Consider the following 20,531-nt stretch of genomic DNA (forward strand, 5'->3'; position numbering starts at 1 on the left):
ACTTGGGGGTTCTTGTACATAGATCTTCGAAGGTGACAGGACATATTGGAAAAAGTAGTTAGCAAAGCATATGAGGTCTTGGGTTTCTTAAGTATTGAGTACAAAAGCAGGTAAATTATGTTTAACCTTCATAAAGCTCTAGTTAGGTCAGAACTAGAGTTTTGTATTCAGTTCTTGATTCACTTTTACTATTTCGATCAATTTGGGAAGGACGTGAGGTCCTTGAGATGGTTTAGAGGAGATTTACCAGAATGGTTCCAGTGATAAGAAATTTTAGCTACAAGGTTAGGTTGGAGAAGCTGGAGTCCTTTTCCTTGGAGCAAAGGAGATTGAGAGGCAATTTGATAGAGGTGTACAAGATTATGACAGGCTTAGCTATGGCAGACAAAGTAAAGCTGTTCTCATTAGCTGATGCTACAAGGACTAGGGGACACAGATTTAAGGTTTTGGGCAAGGGATGCAGGGGGGCAAGTGGTAATGACCTGGAACTCTCTGCCCATGAGGGTGGTGGAAGCGGAGATGATGAATGATTTCAAAAGGAAATTGGATGGGCACCTGAGGGAAATAAGGGGATAGAGTGGGAGAATGGAGCTGACATGAATGTTCTACAGAAGCTGCTCTCAACTCAGTGGGCCGAATGGCTCCTTTTTGTGTTGTAATGACAATGACTCCATGAGAAAGTTTGCTAGAAGAGGATACCTGTGCCTACCCAGTTGTTTAATAGTGTAGATAGAATGGCATGTTCAAGATTCTTGCTCTAGTTTTGCAGCTTCAATATAAAAAGTTATTTGAACATGTGCGGGTTTTTATTGCAGCAAAATATTACTTTTCTTCTGAACAAATATTTAAGATCTTCAGAAATCTTTTAAATGTTGAGATTTCAGGTTTAAAAAAAAACAATGTGGTAATTTGTATATTTATTTGTGTTGCAGTTCATTCTCATTCCTTCATTCAAACTCAGCTGAGGCTGTTGCCATGGGTCTTTTGAAGCAGTTTGAGGGGATGCAGCTTCCTGCTGCCTCTGAGCTGGATTGGTTGGTTCCAGAGCATGATGCTCCTCAGAAGGTAGGAATTAAATTTAGTTTGCCACCTTGCAATTGTAGAGAAACTTGATGTGATGACTAGTAGCTTGGGAATCACTATTAAATGAAACAAATGGTTTTAGAATACAGGAACCTGAAAAATTTCTTATCCTAAAATGAAATAACCAGGCTTGCTATATTTAAACATTAAAAGCAGTGGTAGCTTGGTTATTCATTTTGCAGAAGGGACTCCTGGTGTTTAATGGAAATTAGTAGATCATCAAGTCACCAAAGTACACTGTTGATCATTCAGAATTTCAAATGTTACCTTCTCCAACCAATGTGCTCTTTCCCCTGCCCTCTCAAGTAGCACTTTCGATTTTGTTACTTTTAGCAAATTTAGCTGATGCTAGATTCTAGTTCTACATAAAGTTAACTTTCTTATAGCTTTTGCCAATTCCAGACTCTTTTCCGGTGTCTCCTGATGATGGTGAGCATGCTGATATTTACAAACTACGAATTAGAGTGCGAGGAAATTTAGAATGGGCACCACCTCGGCCACAAATAATCTTCAACATTCACCCGTCGCCCAAGTAAGCTTTTACACACAAACCAACCTGGCTAAACTTTTTCTACTTGATTGCTGTTTTTTTTTATATATGAATGTAAGTTGAGACTGTATATGATGAGATGATGTTTTTGTCATTAAAGGAGAAAGGTGATTGTTGCCAAACAAAATTACCGCTGCGCAGGATGTGGTATCCGAGTGGAGCCAGGTAAGCGATGTTCAGGAAGTTAGCAATGTGGTGATCAAGTTCTGCTTGCACTTGCATATTCAGTAACCTGTTTCTCAATAATGGTTGAAATATGATTTATTTAGAAAACAATAAAAATCTGGCATAATGCTGACGCACTTCTGAGTTACTGGATGCAAAGCGAATGGGGAGTAGGTTTGTTGGCAAGCCACAGTCTTGTGCATCATAGTGTTCGATTTTAAAAAGGATACCACTGGAGGCTGAAAAGCAAATTGTTTGTTCAAACATTATTGACAATGAGTCATTCGTTATTTAAGAGGAAGAAGAGTGAGCCATGTCCTCCAAAAAAAGATACATCTAGATGAATGTGAATTCTCATTTTCTTTAAGTCATTTTATACAGTGGAGTTATGATGCCATTCTGTTGTGAACATATTCTTTCCCAACAGCTCCTAAATTTGCAAACTACTTCTCCTTTTCCTTCCAGACTACATAAAGAGACTGCGGTATTGTGAATATCTGGGGAAATATTTCTGTCAGTGCTGTCATGAGAATGTCCAGTCAGTGGTTCCAAGCCGGATATTGCGGAAATGGGACTTCAGCAAGTATTATGTCAGTAACTTTTCCAAGGATTTGCTGAATAAAATATGGAATGATCCACTCTTCAACGTTCAGGACATTAACCATGTTTTGTATCGAAAGGTGAAGGCTCTGGATCAAGTCCATGTAAGCATTTCTAAGTCATTTTCCTTATTAGGACTGTAAAATAGATAATTCCAACGATTAGGATATGCAGCTTTCCTGATGTGAGAGTGGCACAATTGCAGTGTCTGTGGACTGACTGCACTTATTGTTGTAATGCCACCAATATGGTATTTATTTTAGCGTTATAGTTAGTATTCTAATTAAGTTTTTAAAACATCTAAGAACAAAGGGCACCGATTTATTGTAATTGGGAAATGAACCAGAGGGAAGATTAAGTGAATTTTTTTATGCAGCGAGTTTTTGTGATCTGGAATGCACTGCCTCAATAGTAACATTCAAAAGGGAATTGGATAAATACTGGAAAAGAAAGATTTGCAGGGCAACGGAGAAAGAGCATGGGAATGGGACTAATTCGACAGCTCCTTCCAGAGAGCCTGCACAGGTTCGATGGGCTGAATAGCATCCTTCTGTGCTGTAGTGTTCTATGATTCTTTAATACTGCTTCCCAGATTATTGATCAATTCATTTATATGAAAAATTATTTTCAACTATTACATTTGTTCCACCCAGTGATTAAAATAACAAATATATTTTATTCATTAGCTACAGCTTTTAGGGTCCAAGTATTGTATAAGAATTTTTTCGCACCATATTTCATAAAGTATCTAGCAATACCTGTAACTGAAACAATCCTGCGATTTTTTTTTTTAAATTGACTTCGTATTATCCGAGGATGTGAAAATTGTTAAATCAAATTATAATCATAGTGGGAAAAGTGTTTAAAAACCCATAACTGATGTGGCTGCCAAAAACTTTAATCTGTAGTTTTCTACAAGGAACATCAAAATTGAAGCTTTCCCCCAAGCTGTGTTTTTTCAAAAAATACTAAAATGTCATAAATGTACATTAAATCATATTCTATTTTTGAAAACGTTTTCAGATGCTGAGACTCCAACTAGTTCACATGAAAAACTTATTCAAAACATGCCGGCTGGCAAAACAGTGAGTTAGATTTTTGTGAAAAAAAGTGATTCTTTTGTTTCTCATTTTCATAGCACTTCTGTGAAATAGGGCATAAAGGGAAGAGAGTGAAGATTGATTGTGATGCTGCTACTGGCTTGGTAGTAATAAAGTATTGCATTTGAGTATCCCAGGCTGGAAATTCAAACTTAACTAAATATGAATTATTGCAATCGGTAACAAGATGTCAAACTCTCCCATATTTGGAATTTCTTTCTGCCATCAAAAAATTATTTCAGACGATATGCCACGTAGGTTCCATTTACTTTGAATACTGATGTTGTGCATCACTTGAAAAATTATTCAGAAATGGCCATTAGTTATCTATTGCCAACTAGCACTTGTTTTTCTTAATTCCAACTCGGAGTATTTCTTTAAAGCTAAACTTGTTTGCTAATCTTCTATGCCTCAACATTGTTGTAACTTCCTTAAATCCTCTAAATTTAATGGTGTTGGACAGTTGATATTGACGCAACCTCTGCAATGTGCTTGGTTGCATCTATCCTTAAGATGAGTTAAAACTGTTAAAGCCAGTGACAGACTGTGTTTCTAGCAAGGTTTACAGTTTCAGTAATTAATGCACGAACATCATTCTCTCCTTTTTGTGTTGTGGAGAACTCCTGCCTGTAAGATGGAGTGTGGGAAGATGCCATATGTAGATTTTCTGAGTCCTCACCTATGGAGAGGGATCTTGCTCACTATCAGCATGTATTGGAAAATCCTAAGGATATTGCCCACAATTTTCATAAATTTATTTCACTTCAATCGACTGAAAGCCATGTGTGCGCACACCAATGGGCAAGGTGCTCAGAAAACGTACCCTCATTGCTTCTTCATCATCCAATCCAATATGGACACTTGTGGTGATTCATGCAGTCTATCAATTTGCAGTCTGATTTTCTCAAAGATTTTGACCCCAGGAAAAGATTCAATCAAAAATCTGAATTTTGTAGATATATTCTGAAATTTCTTGGGCTGCCCTGTCCCCTCAATGTTCAAGTTCACCTTTGTTTTAACACAATTCCAGATTATTTGGCAATTTACACTGACATGTTTGCCTTTTTTTGGACAGTCTGGTTAAGGTTGCTGAGCTTGCTTTCACCTCCGTTGGTTGCTCTAGATAAGAGAAATTGGGCATTGGAGAATTCAGCACTTGAAGAATGGTAACTAGAATGAGATGGTCGAAGTTTGTTGTTGTCCATACTTTGGCATCCTTTCTAAAGTGGACACCACACTTTAGTAAGGATGCCAAAGCCTTGAAAAAGGGATCAGGAATGAGAGACCTAAAGCTATATAGACGAGAGAAGCTGGGATTATTCTGCAGCGAAGATTAAGGAGAGATTTCATTGAGATGCTCAAATTGAGGGGTTTTAATGGAGTAAGTAGGGAGAAACTATTTCTACAGGCAGGGAGACTGTAGGGAGACATTTGAGTTAAGTGGTCAAAAAAACCAGAGGAGAGATGAGATTTTTTTATTTAGAGTTATGATGACCTGGAATGCACTGCCTGAAAGGGTGGCAGAAGCAGATTCAATAGTAACATTCAAAAGGAAATTGGATAAATACTTGAAGAGGGATGAAGTTGCAGGGCTGTCAGTTAAAAAGCTCGGGAGTGTGACTAATTGGGTATCAAATTAGCCAAAGAGCCAAGACAGGCATCATGGGCCAGATAGCTTCCTGTGCTGTCCAGTTCTATGAAAATACCCCAGCATAAGTTCACCCTTAGATGAGGGCGATAATTGGAAGGTGAAAGACAGCGAGAGCTGTGAGCTGTCTCGCACCTGTAGAAAAATTAATTTGTGGCAAAACAGCCGCACTTTCGAAATAGGATTGATGAACCAGATTCCAGATGACTCTATATTCAACATGAAGCAGCAGACTGTTGTACCTGTGTAATGGATTATCAAAATGTCAGTTATTAGCGAGTTAGCATTTTTAGATGCAAATTTATGTTGAATTGAATGAACACTTAGTCCACCCATTCTTTATTCATTTTGAATACACTTTTAAAATTTGCTACCGCATGGCCTGCACTTTGCAGACCAAAGGAGTGCTGGATGCAATGCCCAAACAATCATTTAAGGGATTATTTTTTCTGGCTGAATGGGGATGCAGAATCTGGTCAGTTTCACTTCTAGTCTTTAAATAGCAATTGTAGGCCACAAGTTTCTGACGATGATGGGTCTGCCTGAAAGGGTGAAATGATAGGTATTTGCACTTTAAAGAGGTGAAAACTGCTGTTTGAAGCCTAAGCAGTTGGCATGCTTTCTATGTTTTAAGCAATGCCTTTATAATTGGCATCAGTGGTGATGGCAATTGATTGGCACCATTTTCCTGATGCCTGGTGGCTGTCTGGAATAAGTGGGGACAGTGTAAATGGTAGGGACTGTAGTAACGACATTCTTCACCTGAAGTTGACTATGAATTGTCAAGTATTTTAACAATTATGTTAACTAGCAATTAGGAAAGGGAGGCAATCTTCAAGAACAGAGTTGAGACATTGGAGGAGTAGGATGTTGGTCACCTGTGTCAAAGACTGCAGAGAGGAGGAGTAGGAATAATGTGCTATTTTTGTCTCAGAAGTTGTCATTCATGACTCCGGGCTGTTTTGATCCTGTGGGAGAAAGAGAAATCTGATCGGAGAGATTCGATAAGGAAGTTGTAAGAGATGGGCATGCATCTGGGAGGTTACAACACTTGGATTTTGGAGAGATTTTCCTTTAAATTAATGGAATGCACCAAGCAACTGCACTCTTCTCCTTCTCCACCAATGGAATATTATAGGCAGCAGTTCTCCATTACCATTCATAGTTAAAACACTCAGTTGGAGATTGTACTTAAGAAATGGTTTCCTCTATAAATTTTGCTAAAATCACAGTCATCAACTTTATTGATGTGCTTGCTTTTTAATTGAGATCTATTCAGCTTTTGTATTAATACAATAATTTTATGTGCTGAGACTACATATAATTTTACATTGGGGATATCATGTCATAATGACTGAGCTAAAGCAATATGGATAGCTGCTGAGCGAATAGCAACTCCTAAAATACCCAATATTAATTATTGTTGGAGCATGTGACACTTTTTTTTTGCCTGGGTAATCAGGTTTTTAATCTCAATTGTAGAATATTGTAATGTGCTTCTTTTGTAGTCTCCTGGATAACTTTGACACAGAACCAGGTCATCTGACTGAGGATCATCATCTATATTCACTAAATGATCTCACTGCTGTAAAGAAAGGGGAATTGGCTGGAAGGTTGAAAGAACTGGTGAAATTAGGTGCAGCACATGTGGAGAAATGCATGGTATGTACAAAATAAACTTACATTATGACATCCAGTGTAAATCAGCAAGGCGATAACATTTACATTATGTAGTTTTACAGCATAAGCATACACAGTAGTATAAATAAGGACATGATGCATCCAAAAGATGTTACACATGAGGGTTTATACATTCCACATGGTTGATTGAGAGAGATAAGTGCTGCTTTCATTTTAAATACTTATAAACTTATGGTGTACCGTATGAACCCTTCCATCCATCTGGAAACTGACTTCCAAGGTGTTCTGGTTTTATTGTTTTCTTCAATGGTGAGATTTTACTGCCCATGAATGGATTACATCTTATTTGATTAACGGTTTGACTTCAAAGTTTTCTTTCTCTTAATGCAGCTGCTACGTAAGATTTTGATTTTGAGCTCGAGTAACTGGGGCAAGTAGTTTCATGATCCACAATATTATCTATGGCTTTAGTTTGTAGAAATCTACTATTCCACAAAGTTGCATTGTCTTCTCATTAACAGTTTCTGCAATTAAGAATCACAATACAAGTCAATATTCAAATCTAGGAGATTGAATTGTTAGTATTTTATCAATTCTCAGCAATGCTATTTGATGAGACTCCAGTAAGTGGATTGGAAGAATCTCTCCATATTGGAGAGGATTGTAAATGACTCATTTCTATCTAAAGGAAGCAGATACTTTGAAGGTGAAATTAGTTGGTGGGTTATTTTTCATGAATTAAAGTTTTAACTGGAATTTTTGTGTTTGTTGTTTTGAAGCATTTAACTTGTTTGGGATAATGACTTTATAAGAATGGTAAATTCCAGTCTTTCATTCTGTCATGTTAACATTTTCTAAAAATCACAGGGTAATTTCTACCCTTTTTTATTTTCATTTGCTTTTTTTTTTGTTTTGCTTCTTCCATCCTGTTCTTCATTTGCATGACTCTTAAGCTCTGAACAAGTTGAATTGTGGCAATCCAATAAATCCTGTATAGGAGTGAAGATTTCAGTGATGATGCACTGCTCCTACTTTATCATGGGAAAAGTTATCCCCCCCTATTGGGGGGGAAGTGCAGGCGCACCTCCGACCGGCACCCCCGATTAGGGGCACGCCGCCATTTTGTGTGGGTGGGCCAATTAAGGCTATGCGCTCCCTGTGCGGGTGGGGGAAATTCCCTTAGCTGAGAGTGTGCGCTTTCGCGCATGTGCGCGAAAGAGTGCACTGATCTCCCTGAGGCTAAGTGCTGCCACAGGGAGATTGGCTCCAAATTATAAAATGTTAAACTAATGATAGTAAGATTTCCCTGACATGCCCCCTCATGTGATACTGTCACATGAGTTGGGACATGTCCATCACTTTTACTGAAACCTTCATTAAATATTTCAAGACCCTCATGAAACCTCATCCTGCCTGTGGATGAGGTTTCATGCTTTTCCTTAAGCCCACCATGGCTCCCTGCCTGCCCGCTAACCCTAGGGTTGGGTGGGCAGGTCCATTAATGATAATTACTTTTCAAATGGCCTCAATAGGCCGTTGACAGGTCAGCAGGTGCACAGCTGATTTGGCTGCGCCCCTGCCAACCTGAAAATGGAAATGACGTGGGGTGACATTGGGAGTTCCGCCCGATGTCATCCCGCACCATTTTACGCGTCGGCGAGCTGGCCCCGCCCCTGCTCGCCAACTGGAAGATCCTCCCCTGAGAGTTCAATTCAAAGCTGGCAAACTGTGTAATTTCATTCATTGCCAGTGTGGAAACAGGGAAGTGTGAATTTCTCCCAGGGCTTTGAAGTCTTGTACGTTTGCATTGAAATATGGAACCGATTATGATGTATCTTAAGTTTCCTACATGCTTGAATAAAAGTGAAGATCACTGAACTAAAGCATCAGACAAATTACAAAAGCAAGGGCAACTTTAGCAAAAAAAACCTGCAATGTGAGAGCCACATTGACTGCTATAATAGAGGCCATTGCCTAATTCGATGCAGCTTGCAATGACACAAAGGAAGAAAGGACATTAATCGAAAAGCTGAATACATTGTGCTTTCTGGGGCAATGCAGGCTTGAAGTTGACTGACTTGGCCTCGCCTCAGTGAAAGGGATTTACCTGCAGAATGTGCTTCTCTCTCCCGGTGAGCTGTTGGCACACTCCTGTACGCCACATCCTACTGTGATGATGGCTGCCCCTTGAACACTCTAGTAGCCAACTGCATCGAAATGCCAGGTGGCACCCCCTGGGTAGAGGCCGTTGTCAGGATTGACTCACTCCTGAAGAAACAGGCCCGTTTCCTGGATACAGGAATGTCTTTATTGGCCGAGGCATAGAATACAAGAGCAGGGAGGTTATGCTGGAACTGTATAAAACGCTGGTTAGGCCACAACTGGAGTACTGTATGCAGTTCTAGTCACCACATTATAGGAAGGATGTGATTGCGCTGGAGAGGGTGCAGAAGAGATTTACGAGGATGCAGCCTGGGCTGGAGGGTCTGAGCTACAAGGAATGATTGGGTAGGTTAGGTTTTCCTTGGAGCAGTGATGGTTGAGAGGTGTATAAGATTGAGAGGTGTGGATAGGAAGGCACTTTTCCATTAGTAGAGCAGTCAATAACCAGGGAGTGTAGATTTAAAGTAAGAGGTAGAAGGCTAAGAGGGGAGTTGAGAATCTTTTTCACCCAGAGGATGGTGGGAAGATGGAACTCACTGCATGAAAGGGTGGCTGAGTCAGAAACTCGTAACATTTAGGAAATATTTAGAAATTCACTTGTGTTGCCATAGCGTCCAGGGCTATAGGCCAAGCACTGGAAAATGGGATTAGTGCAGTCAGATCTTTGTTTACTGGCGTGGACACGATGGGTTGAATGGTGGCCTCCTGTGCTGTAAACTTCTGAGTCCACATATACACGCAGACACTCCTCACTCCCACACATGCGCGTGCCCTCTCCCTCTTCCCCTCCCCACCCGCCCCCCACTCACAAGCACACCCCCTCTCACTCACGCACACTCTCTCACTCCTGCGCACGCACTCTCTCTGTCACACACACATGTGCTCTCTCACTCACTTGTGCGTGCACACTGACTCATTCATTTCTCACTCACTCTCACTCCTGCGCACACGCTCATTCCTCACTCCCGTACTTGCACTCTTGTCCCCTCGCCAGCACCCCATTACTCTTCCCCCCCCCCCCCAAACAACCTGGGGCTATGCTCCACAGCAGCTCACTCCCGGACCTCGCAGCCAGCCTCACCTCTGCTCCCCGGGACCTCAGCACTCGGATCCATTGCACTCTGTTCTTCAGACCCTGGTTGGAGGTGGTGCCAGAGCAGGAGCCGCCACTGGCTCACAGGCCTTGCAATGAGAAACACTGCTTTAGTTATTAATCACCTTATATTCGTCTAATGGTGACCGCTTGGCTGACTCACAAACCGCTGCTTTTAGAGTGAATTCCTGTTGTAATAGAGCACTGTTTTAAAAAGAATTAATATAACTGGTCTGTTTTTTACTCAGCTTTGTCAGGCTAAAGGCTTCATCTGTGAATTCTGTGGTGATGGTGCTGATATCATCTTCCCTTTTGAACTGCACAAATGTAAACGATGTGAAGGTGAGTATTTTGAAGTTGCACCAAGATGAACAAAAACAGACCCTACTGTGTAGTGTCTTCAAATCTCAATAGTATTTTCATAATTTAACATATACTATATATATATATATATTTATCTTCATACCCTATTTATGCTGTAGCTGCTTGTTTTTGTGCCCAGTGTAAAAAAAACACAAAACCAACTGTCACATATCAACACTTAATTTTCCATGGACCTTTTTTTTGAGAGGTAGTATATTTACTTTGTAAAAAAAATTCTGTTCTGGATCTCAATCCATGACCTTTTTTTTCCTTAATTCTCTTGGAGCCATTCCCACCTGTTCTTCCTGTCACCCAATTATACCACCTTTTTTTTTTTCCTTTTTGTTACTTTGCTCCAAAGTTCTCTCCTCAGCCTCCTTACTTCCTCCTATCCGGTATGCTTCCCTTGGCCACATTATCCAAAGATACTGGGTCAGCTTCTACAAATTTCTGTACTACCTCTCTTGACCCCCCACCTTCTACTTCTGTGGTGTCAGACTACTTGTCCAACATCGTTTGATGAACAACAATTTCCTACATTAAACTTTGGACAGACTGAAGTATTCTTTTTTCATAATCATTCGTGGGATGTGAGCATCGCTGGAAAGGCCAAAATTTATTGCCCATCCCTGATTTCCCTTGAGAAAGTGGTGGTGAGCTGCAGTCATTGTAGTGTAGGTACATGCACAGTGCTCTCAGAAAGGGAGTTTAGGCTTTTGACCCAGCAACAGTGAAAGAATAAATACAGAGTTCCATGTCACGGTGGTGTGTGACTTGCAGGGGGACTTGCAGATGATATTGTTCCCATGTATCTGCTGTCCTTGACCTTCTAGGTGGTAGAGGTAGCGCATTTGGAAGGTGCTATCAAAGGAGGCTTGACAAGTTGTTATAGTGTGCCTTGTAGGTAATAGACACTGCTGCCACTGCACGCTGTTAGTGGAGGGAGTGAATATTTTAAGGTCATGAATGGGCTTCTGATCAAATGGGCTGTTTTGTCCTGGATGGTGTCAAGCTTCATGGTCGTTGTTGGAGCTGCACTCATCCAGGCAAATGGAGGGTATTCCATCACACTTCTGACTTGTGCCTTGTAGATGGTGGGCAGGCTTTAGAGAGTCAGGAGGTGAGTTACTTGCCATAATTTCCAGCGTCTGACCTGCTCTTGTTGCCACAGTATTTATATGGCAGTCCAGTTCAATTTCTGGTCAATTACAACCCCCCAAGATATTTATGGTGGGGTTTCAGCAATGGAATGCTGTTGAATGTCAAGCAGCAATGGTTAGATTATTATTGGAGATGGTAATTGACTGGCACTTGTGTGGCATGAATGTTACTTGCCACTTATCAGACTAAAGCTGAATGTTGCTCAGGTCTCGCTGCATTTGTGCGCAGGCTGCTTTGGTATTTGAGGGTTTGGAAATGATACTCAACACTGCAATCATCAGTGAACCTTCCAACTTCTGACCTTATGATGGAGGAAAGATCATTGAAGATGGCTGGGCCTAGGACACTATCTTGGGTCACCGCCACTGATGCCGTTCTCTTCCCAGGCCACTATCTCTACTTGTATCAGAATGTTTGCATTCTCGTTGTCCTATGTGACCCCATGACAAGCTTTCAACCCCATACTCCCTACAACAATGTCTATTTCCACCTCAGTAACATTGCCTGCCTCTACCCCTGCATCAGTCCTTTTCCTGAAACACTCATCCATGCCTTTCTCACCTCCAAGCTCCTGTGGCTGCCCCCACCTTGAACTTTTTGTTGTGTTCTTCCAACTCTGGCTTTTGTGTATCCCCCTCATCCCTTCAACCCACTATTGACAGCCACCTAGTTCCCATGTTCTGCAGTTTCCTCCTGAAATCCCTTGCCTCCACTACTGTACTTTTTCTAAGACCTTCCTCAAAACCCACCTCAATGACCGAGCTATTGAAAACATCTGCTTTGACTTGGTGTCTATTTTTCATTTGAGTACACTCCTGTGAAGCCCCTTGAGATGATAACCAGCTTAAAGGACCTATATAAATGGAAGTTGTTGATGTTCACCCTTGAGCTTCTTGTGTTCATTCTGTTTGGGAGGTTGGGATGGTTTGTCCTAGGGAAATCTCCCATTCAAATTCTTTCTCATAGACTCTGGGATTTGAACTCTGTCGTATCATTGCTGCAGCATTTATAACACATTTTAACTATTAAACTGCTAACACCAAACAAGTTCACTTCTGTTTAAAATGATCTTTTGAGCTGCTGTTGTGAGGGTTTGAATAGTGTTAAAAGAAAATTATTTACTTTTTTTATTCTGCAGAATGTAAAGCGTGTTATCACAAGTGCTGCTTTAAATCAGATCAGTGTCCCCGGTGTGACCGGTTGCAGGCACGTAAAGAACTCCTTGCCAAGCAGACCATAGAACTGTACTTGGAGTCTGAGGGCGAAGAGGAGGAGAGTTCACAGAGTACGAGTTGTGACTGACCAAGAAGAAGACAGCAGATGTTCACAAAAGCACTTGAAATTTTGGATTGAAGCAGAGTTGAATTCATGCACTTTTTATCAGAACTGGCACTATAGCCTACACCTATACTGCATAGCTATAACAGCTATAATGAGGATGCTATCTATTGCCTTCCAGGAACAGAAACTTTAGTGATGATGTCTTTGCTCATCAATTAGTTAACAACTCTTCATTTGTCCTTTGTTGAATATTTTTTGTTTATTTAAAAGTTTTTAGAGTATCTTTTTATGTGAATGTCTAAAGCTCTTTTTGGGAGGGGAGGAGGCTGTCAAATCCTTTGCAATCCTGGTATTGTGTGTATTATATTAGTCACTATTCATCCCTCTTGCTACAGGTTACATTCCTGGAACGCTTTATATTCCTGCCAAAGTGAGGGAGTTTTCAGTCAGCTGAACAGAATTGTACTTGTCACTTGTGCATCTGCTTCCATCCATCTTCTTTCCATTCTGGTGAAGGCAGATACATAGAGGCCTTGAATCAATCAAAATAATGTCTATAAACAAAAATTCTCACCTTTGGTATTGGGTGTTCCAATTTGCTTGTAGCACTTAAATGTTGCTTACTATGGCATTGGTACCTTATCGGTGCTGCAGTGATCTTATCTGATAGCTTAGAACTAGCTACTGCAATGCTGGATGATGCCAAAGAGTCTTTAGTATTCCATTCATCAAACTTTCACAACTAGGGTTTTTGGATACTGCAGGTTTAACTACATTAAGTTGTTTTATGTTGCTGTCCTATTTGAGCTGCTATAACATACTTTGTCTAATAAATAAGACTTGCCAATAATGTACAGATTTATTTTAATTTCAGACTTAGTAGGATGGCAAAAGGATTATTCAAGAATGAAGCGTTTGGCTTGAATGTAACGCTTTTTTTTGTTTGCTAGCTGTCAGAACCTCATGTTTAAAGGATCATATAGCCAGGTTATTAGTGAAGTGGGATGATTGGAGGAGTCTTGAGGTACTATTTGTGAGCAGACCATTTCCTTGTACTGTCACAGGGATAATGAGCTGTGATGGATTAAACCAATCCCACATAAAATGCACCATGGCTTCTAGCAAGAGATATATATGTCTACTTTTTAGACTCCCAATATTATAAGGATGAAGAGATTGTAAAAAGTGATATTGAATACCTTTAGGAAGCATTTCAGATGTTGCTTGCTATTGTTGCGATTTGTTTGGCTAGTATAATTCTCTACTGTTATTTTGTGTGCTGTTCGTTGAACGATCAGTTACTTTGTACAGCTTTACTCACTACTGTGCAATGTTAACATCCTATGCAGTGAATAGTTTGGAAATTAATTTTGATGAACTTGGTACACAAAATGAAATGGACTTGGGGTTTGCCAGAATGGAACAGGAGGAGAGAAAGCTATTTAAATGTTGCGTATGTTGAAGTTTTTGTAATTGTGTTGTTTAGGATCTAGATAATGCTAATTAAAACCCATATACTAATGCAGAAAAATCTGTCTCTTCACCGCAGTGCTGGAAGGTTTGATGTTTAATTGTAATGTGATGTCTTAACTCTGGTGGAGGTAAAGCTGGTCAGTATATTGTGCCCATATCAGACACTCCTGGTTGAACACAAGGGTGGAATTGTGATTGAAGTTATGGACATGCTTGCTTACCAAGCATTTATGACACATCTAAAATTTTTGAAAGGCAATATTTTTTCAAAACCATGTGAAATCTGCCTTAGTTTTTACCCTAACTTGCTTAATGCAGAATTCTAAAATTCCAAACTAGTTGTTTCTAATGATATTTGTCCTGTGTTAATGGTGCTGCTGTGAAGTTCATAAAAATTCATCCTTTCAGTTATCCTTACCAGCTTAATATTTAGGGCCCTTTCTTTCATTTTTGTTTGGGCCATTCTCTTTGCTATAGCTAACCTTTTTATATTGTTTGTGTTCTATACAAAATATGAGGTTTAGGTCCATTGCAATCCGGTAATAAAACAGACATTTTGTCTGTGTCATTCTATTATTATGGTGAAAATAAATATTGTATTCCTGTGTAAAAGGAAATATGCAATAGAATTATGAAGATTTGAAACAGATTCTCACTTTTTAAAATATTTCCCATTTCATAAAGTGCATTGGATGAGTATGTGTGAATTACACAATTGAAGGGGCTCAGATGATATATTAACATGAAGCTTGTAAGTCATCTGAATCTTGGTTGAGCGATCCAGTGCTTTTTAAAACCTTGTTTTTGTCTTTGCTGCAGTCTCTGTCCAATGTAGGATCTTGGGTGCTGTGGAGTTCTTTTGGATGGTGAATTACAAAAAGATTTTCAATCCCACATTTAACAGTTTGCTTTTGTTGCATTAGCTGGTTTGCCAAAAGCACTCTGCTAGAATCACAAATAGTGGACAGATAGTTAACAGTTCTTACATTAATAACTTAAATATTTTTCTATGAATAGAAATTCATTTGGAAATAATATCAAGGAAATGTAATCAAAAACAGCTAAATTAACTATTATTTATGTTTATGCTTGTATAAGGTAGAAACATGGCATTGGGCAGAGATGGTCACTGATTTGAAATTATAATTGTAAACTGGGTAAAATTTGTGATCTGCACCCTTAACCAAGATTTCCTAGACCTGATGGGCTGTTAGGCAAGTGCCTCATGTGATGTGATACTGAGCCAACAGGCAAAGGAAAAATCCCTGATTGTGTTTTTATCTGGTCTTGTCAAGAGTAACAGTGAAGGTGCTACAATGCTTTTAGTGCATCTAGAACTGGGTAGGAAGAAACTGGCCATGGATTGCATTTTTGACTGTTATGACTTCAACTGAAAGTGCATGCATGTGGATGCTTGAAGGCAGGATTGGACTTGTTTGCACCATTAAAACCATCACAGACATCCACCAGGTTATTGCACATGGAACAGGCACTGCCATGTAGTCCCAGTTGCACAGGCAGCAGCAGTGTACAGCCCAGATGACCCACTGCCTGGAAAGTAAGGTGATCATTTCAAAAAGTAATAAATAAGAACATTTATTCTCAGTTAAATAAATGGGTGCATTTTTCATTTCAAATTTCTCTTCTTAAAGATTGACTTTTTCCTGGGGATTATCTCCACTACTTTGCTGCGGTCATTATTGATACGTGAGCCATGGCAATATGCTTTACAAGCTATTTGATAGTAGGAGGCATTGTCCACAAAAATACTCCTGGCAGAGATTACTGTTCAGTAATTAGGAATGGAAAAATCAGGATCACATTTCTCCTACCGCCTCATCCAGCAGATCATTTTAGAGCTCCTAATACTGGCTTGACTGAGATCCACTAAGTTAGCACAGACCAGAGAGCAAACCTTCTACCTTTCTGTTCTGGATGAATTGAATCATTGGGGAATTGGACAGATTTTGACACCATAATGGTAGAGGATTTCAAAAATGTGACAATTTATCAATTACAGTTTTTGCTGGGGTTTCTTTTTAGTTTTCTCAAATTAACATATGTTTTAAAACTTCTATGGCAATTACTTGTGACCTTTTATTTTAATGTGAGCATGAACCTGTAATGTACATTGAGCGGGTGGCAGGTTGTACAATGCCATCTTCGTAATAACTAAGCTTGATGGAACTGCAGAGACTTTTCCTAATACATTTTAGCACCTCAACTGCATTAAATATCATTTGATGTCAGGCAAGGGCAAATCTCACTGTAAAATGTTCCTGCTCTTTTCGGTCATCAGTGATTAATCTTCAAATGAATTAGGTAGCTCAAAGCACTTGTTGAATTACTGGGACAGCAGATGCATGGGAACCTGCAAGTTCTTCCAAGCCGCATGCCATTCTGACTTTGAACTATATCGCCATTACTTCACTGTTACTGGGTCAAAATCCTGGAACTCCCTAACAGCAATGTTGGTCTACCTAATTACATGGACTGCGGCAGTTCAAGAAGGCTGGCCACTGCCACCTACTCGAGGGTAATTGGGGATGGGCAATAAATGCTGGCCTAGCCAGTGACACCACATTCTGTGAAAGGATAAATTTTAAAAAATAGTAATGCCCCCAATACTTCGTCATGCTTTACATTGACAAACATTTTCATATTCATCTATTTCAGAAAATGTGCCATCTTGGAATATTGAGGACTTTGCTATTAGTGTTTGTCTATAATGTTTTCTCTTAATTCTTAAATTTCCCTATTTCTCACAACCACACCGCCCTCTGCCCTTCCAATCTTTAACCAGTAATGCTACATATTAGGTCCATAAACATGAGGGAAGGTAATAAATTTTGTATTCCGGCAAACTGACCAGCCAGTCTCGTGCCATTGTATAGCATATGCACTCTAGCAGTTGGGACAAGAGGCTCAGACACAATCAGTGTGCTTTTGAACATTGGGTGGAATTTTATGGCTCCGGCGAGCCATTCAATAGTCCATTGACTTTGGCAGGACCATAAAATCCCACTGGTGTAAAATTCCATCCAATGTTCTTGCAGCATGTGGATTATCTTTCTTCCACCTCCCCTCAAATCTGTTAATAATTTTGTGCTGTCTTTTTGAAATTAGGTTTTGTGATACCAATTACCTTTTCAGGCTTGTGAAATGTTGTTAATTACTCCCCAAATGATCTCTTGAACTGAATATTAAAAATGAAAAGTGTGTTATCTTTGTAAGGTGGGGAGGAAGTAAGAGCACTTAAGTTTTTGATTTGGCTGATTGGTACAGCCGCAAATAGTTAGAGCTTAAGAATATGGTGTCTAGACATCATAGGACAGACCATGCGAATGTATGTACTGAAATATTGTAACAGTTCATTATCTTAGTCTCAACTATGTAATGTATACCACAGTAAGCATCAAATCAGGATGTTTGGAAAATAGCTATTGAATGCCATTCTCTTGAATGTCTTGAGACCTGTGGTGAATGTAAATATACATATGGGGTGCAAATGCTAGTGATACATTTCTTTTTTCTGAAGGGGAGTTAGACCTTCACATTTTAATTTTTATACTGCAGGTGTGGTGAAATATGCCACTAAACAATGTTATGTTCAATAACTATTTAACAATTTATATAGCCAAATTCCTCAATGTCTTTGAATAGTTTCAAACATTTGTCTTCATTTGTGTGACAACTTTCTTCTCTACTAGGTTGTTAACTCTGTGAAGAGCATTAAAAACCATCAAGTGGTTCAACCATGACGTCTTATGGAGATAAACTCTATGTCCTGTTAGCTTTTCAGTTTATATTCTTTCCATGTAGAGCTGTTAAAGCCTTAATTCATTAGTTGGCAGATAAAATGCAGATGAATGACCAGTCTTGTATGTGATGCTGGTTCTCCTGAGCTGATGTTTTTTTTAAGTGTAAGGTTATTTCAAAATTGTACATCAAAAGGTTGTTACTAGTTAAGCACCGTGGTCCATAAGTTTGCACACTGAGTTTTTGGTTTTGTTTGGCTTATGGCAGCTTTTGAGACACTGTTTCAGGAAGTTCATTTAAGATTTTAAAAACTGCAAAAGGCAACATTACAGGAATTTTCTATTGTATATTTGTAATTTCTATGAATAAAATGTACAGAAATGTAATGATTTAAACAAGCTGAGAAATATTCTGACTAGCACTCCATCAATTCAATGGACAGGAACATTGTCAGGGTGTCTCTTAGGTGACAGATACACTACTGCCTGTTATGCACCCTCACCAAAGTTGAATTTCAACCCTAAGACTACTTTTTAATGATTTAGCAAAAAGAATGCAGCAAACCAAACTCTATTCAATCAGACCTATGTAAGAGTTCTTCTGGAGAATGGGCATTGCATTATTTATAGAATTCTTTGGTTTTGAGAAGAGAGTTAATGCATTTGCACTGACAGTCTAATAGAGAGCCCTATTTAATCAATGTGTAATATTCTAATGTAATGTATATCTGGAAATATGTGCTAAAGTACTCATTTCATAAATTCAATGCATTATTCCCTGTTAAATCCATTAATTCTGGCTTAAGCATTCAATTTTTGAACACCTTGCAGGCTTTTTAAAGCTTTTTGTTGTGTTTTATGCTTCCCTAATTTTGAATAGCAGTGTGCTCATTCTGAATGTTCTAAAGTTGAATGGCAAAGAAAAATACTTTTAAGCTGAAAAACAAAGCACTGACATTGATATTTAAACTGTATGTAAACTGAAAGTGTAATTTTGTAAACCGTCCTATTCTGAAAAATCTCTTGTGTGGTTTGGATTAGAAGCAAGAACATTACATAATTACATGGCAACTATATTCAGTAACCCATCCAGAATAAAAATAATTACTTCCAAATGTGTTGTTTCTTTTCTGAAGTACATCTAGTGCAAAGGTTTTAGTACATGCAATATCAGCAATTGAGTTTTCTTGCACAGGACAAATCAAATAGAGCTTTTATTGCATTTTTGTAACAAATCCCAATCCTAGGTATCTAATTTGTATGGAGCATTGCCTGTTTTTATCTTTAAGGATCTGCAATTATCTGAAGTTCCTGGTTAGTATCCCCGCCTGTCATGCAGGAGAGGGGTTCAATTCCCCAACAGGGAGCTTTGTTTGGTTAGCCTGATTTCGGCGGTGGCAAATTATTGGAAACAATTGAGAGACAGGATCAACTGTCACTTAGAAAGACATGGATTGATCAGAGATAGCATGGTTTTTTAGGGGAAGATCGTGTCTTACTAACTTCATAGAATATTTTGCAGAAGTAACAAGGAGGATTGATGAGGGTGGTGCAGTGGATGTTGTCTACATGGATTTCACTAAGGTATGTGACAAAGTCCCACATGGCAGACTGGTCAGGAAAGAGATGTCATGGGATACAAGGGAAGGTGGCAAATTGGATCCAAAATTGGCTCAGTGACAGGAAACAAAGGGTAATGGTCAATGGATGTTTTTGTGAATGGAAAACGATTTCCAGTGGTGTCCCACAGGGCCCAGTGTTGGGGCCATTGCTGTTTGTTGGGTGTATTAATGACTTAGACTTAAATATGGGAGGCATGATTGGAAGTTCACAGATGACACAAATTGGCTGTGTAGTTGATAGTGCAGAGTGCTGTCGACTCCAGAATGATATCAATAGTTTGGTTGAGTGGGCGGAGAAGTGGCAAATGGAATTCAATCCGGAAAAGTGAGAGGTAATGCATAGGGGGAGGGCAAACAAAGCAAGGGAATACTCGATAAATGGGAAGTTATTGAGCGGGGTTGAGGAAGTCATAGACTTGGGAGTGTGTCCCCACAGGTCCTTGAAGGTGGCAGGACAGGCAGATAAGGTGGTCAAGAAAGCATATGGAATGCTTTCCTTTATTGGGCGAGGTATTGATATAATGATGGAATTGTGTAAAACGCTGGTTAGGCCACAGGTAGAATTTTGTGTATGGTTCTGGTCACCACATTACAGGAAGGACATAATTGCTTTGGAAAGAGTACAGAGGAAATTTACAAGAATGTTGCCAGGGCTTGGAAAATTGCAGCTATGAGGAGAGATTGGATAGGTTAGGGCTGGTTTCCTTAGGTCACCCCTTAGCCTCCTTTGTCCTAATTGAGATGTACAAAATTGAGGGGCCTGGATAGGGTGGACAGAAAAGACTTGTTTCCTCTAGCTGAGGGGTCAGTTACTAGGGGACATAGATTTA

General features: G+C 39.5%; 1 protein-coding gene and 1 long non-coding RNA gene across 4 annotated transcripts in view; both read left to right on the plus strand.

The window, feature by feature from the left end:
* rubcn (rubicon autophagy regulator) overlaps positions 1–14,379 on the plus strand; it is a 56,631-nt gene extending 42,252 nt beyond the window's left edge. For all 3 annotated transcript variants that reach the window (XM_078563994.1, XM_078563995.1, XM_078563996.1), the window contains 8 exons: positions 933–1,065; positions 1,470–1,615; positions 1,734–1,798; positions 2,264–2,502; positions 3,422–3,483; positions 6,655–6,808; positions 10,292–10,385; positions 12,706–14,379. In XM_078563994.1, coding sequence (XP_078420120.1) covers positions 933–1,065; positions 1,470–1,615; positions 1,734–1,798; positions 2,264–2,502; positions 3,422–3,483; positions 6,655–6,808; positions 10,292–10,385; positions 12,706–12,869 — 1,057 coding nt within the window. In that variant the 3' untranslated portion in view covers positions 12,870–14,379. The remainder of the gene's footprint in view (positions 1–932; positions 1,066–1,469; positions 1,616–1,733; positions 1,799–2,263; positions 2,503–3,421; positions 3,484–6,654; positions 6,809–10,291; positions 10,386–12,705) is intronic.
* Positions 14,380–15,310: 931 nt separating this feature from the next.
* LOC144693873 (uncharacterized) lies at positions 15,311–19,194 on the plus strand. The gene is made up of 2 exons (XR_013579611.1): positions 15,311–15,879; positions 18,032–19,194. It is a non-coding gene; the product is annotated as an uncharacterized LOC144693873 (long non-coding RNA).
* Positions 19,195–20,531: the final 1,337 nt, after the last annotated feature.

This window comes from Cetorhinus maximus, chromosome 19 (genome assembly GCF_964194155.1).
Source record: "Cetorhinus maximus chromosome 19, sCetMax3.hap1.1, whole genome shotgun sequence".
NCBI classification, from domain to species: Eukaryota; Metazoa; Chordata; class Chondrichthyes; order Lamniformes; family Cetorhinidae; genus Cetorhinus; species Cetorhinus maximus.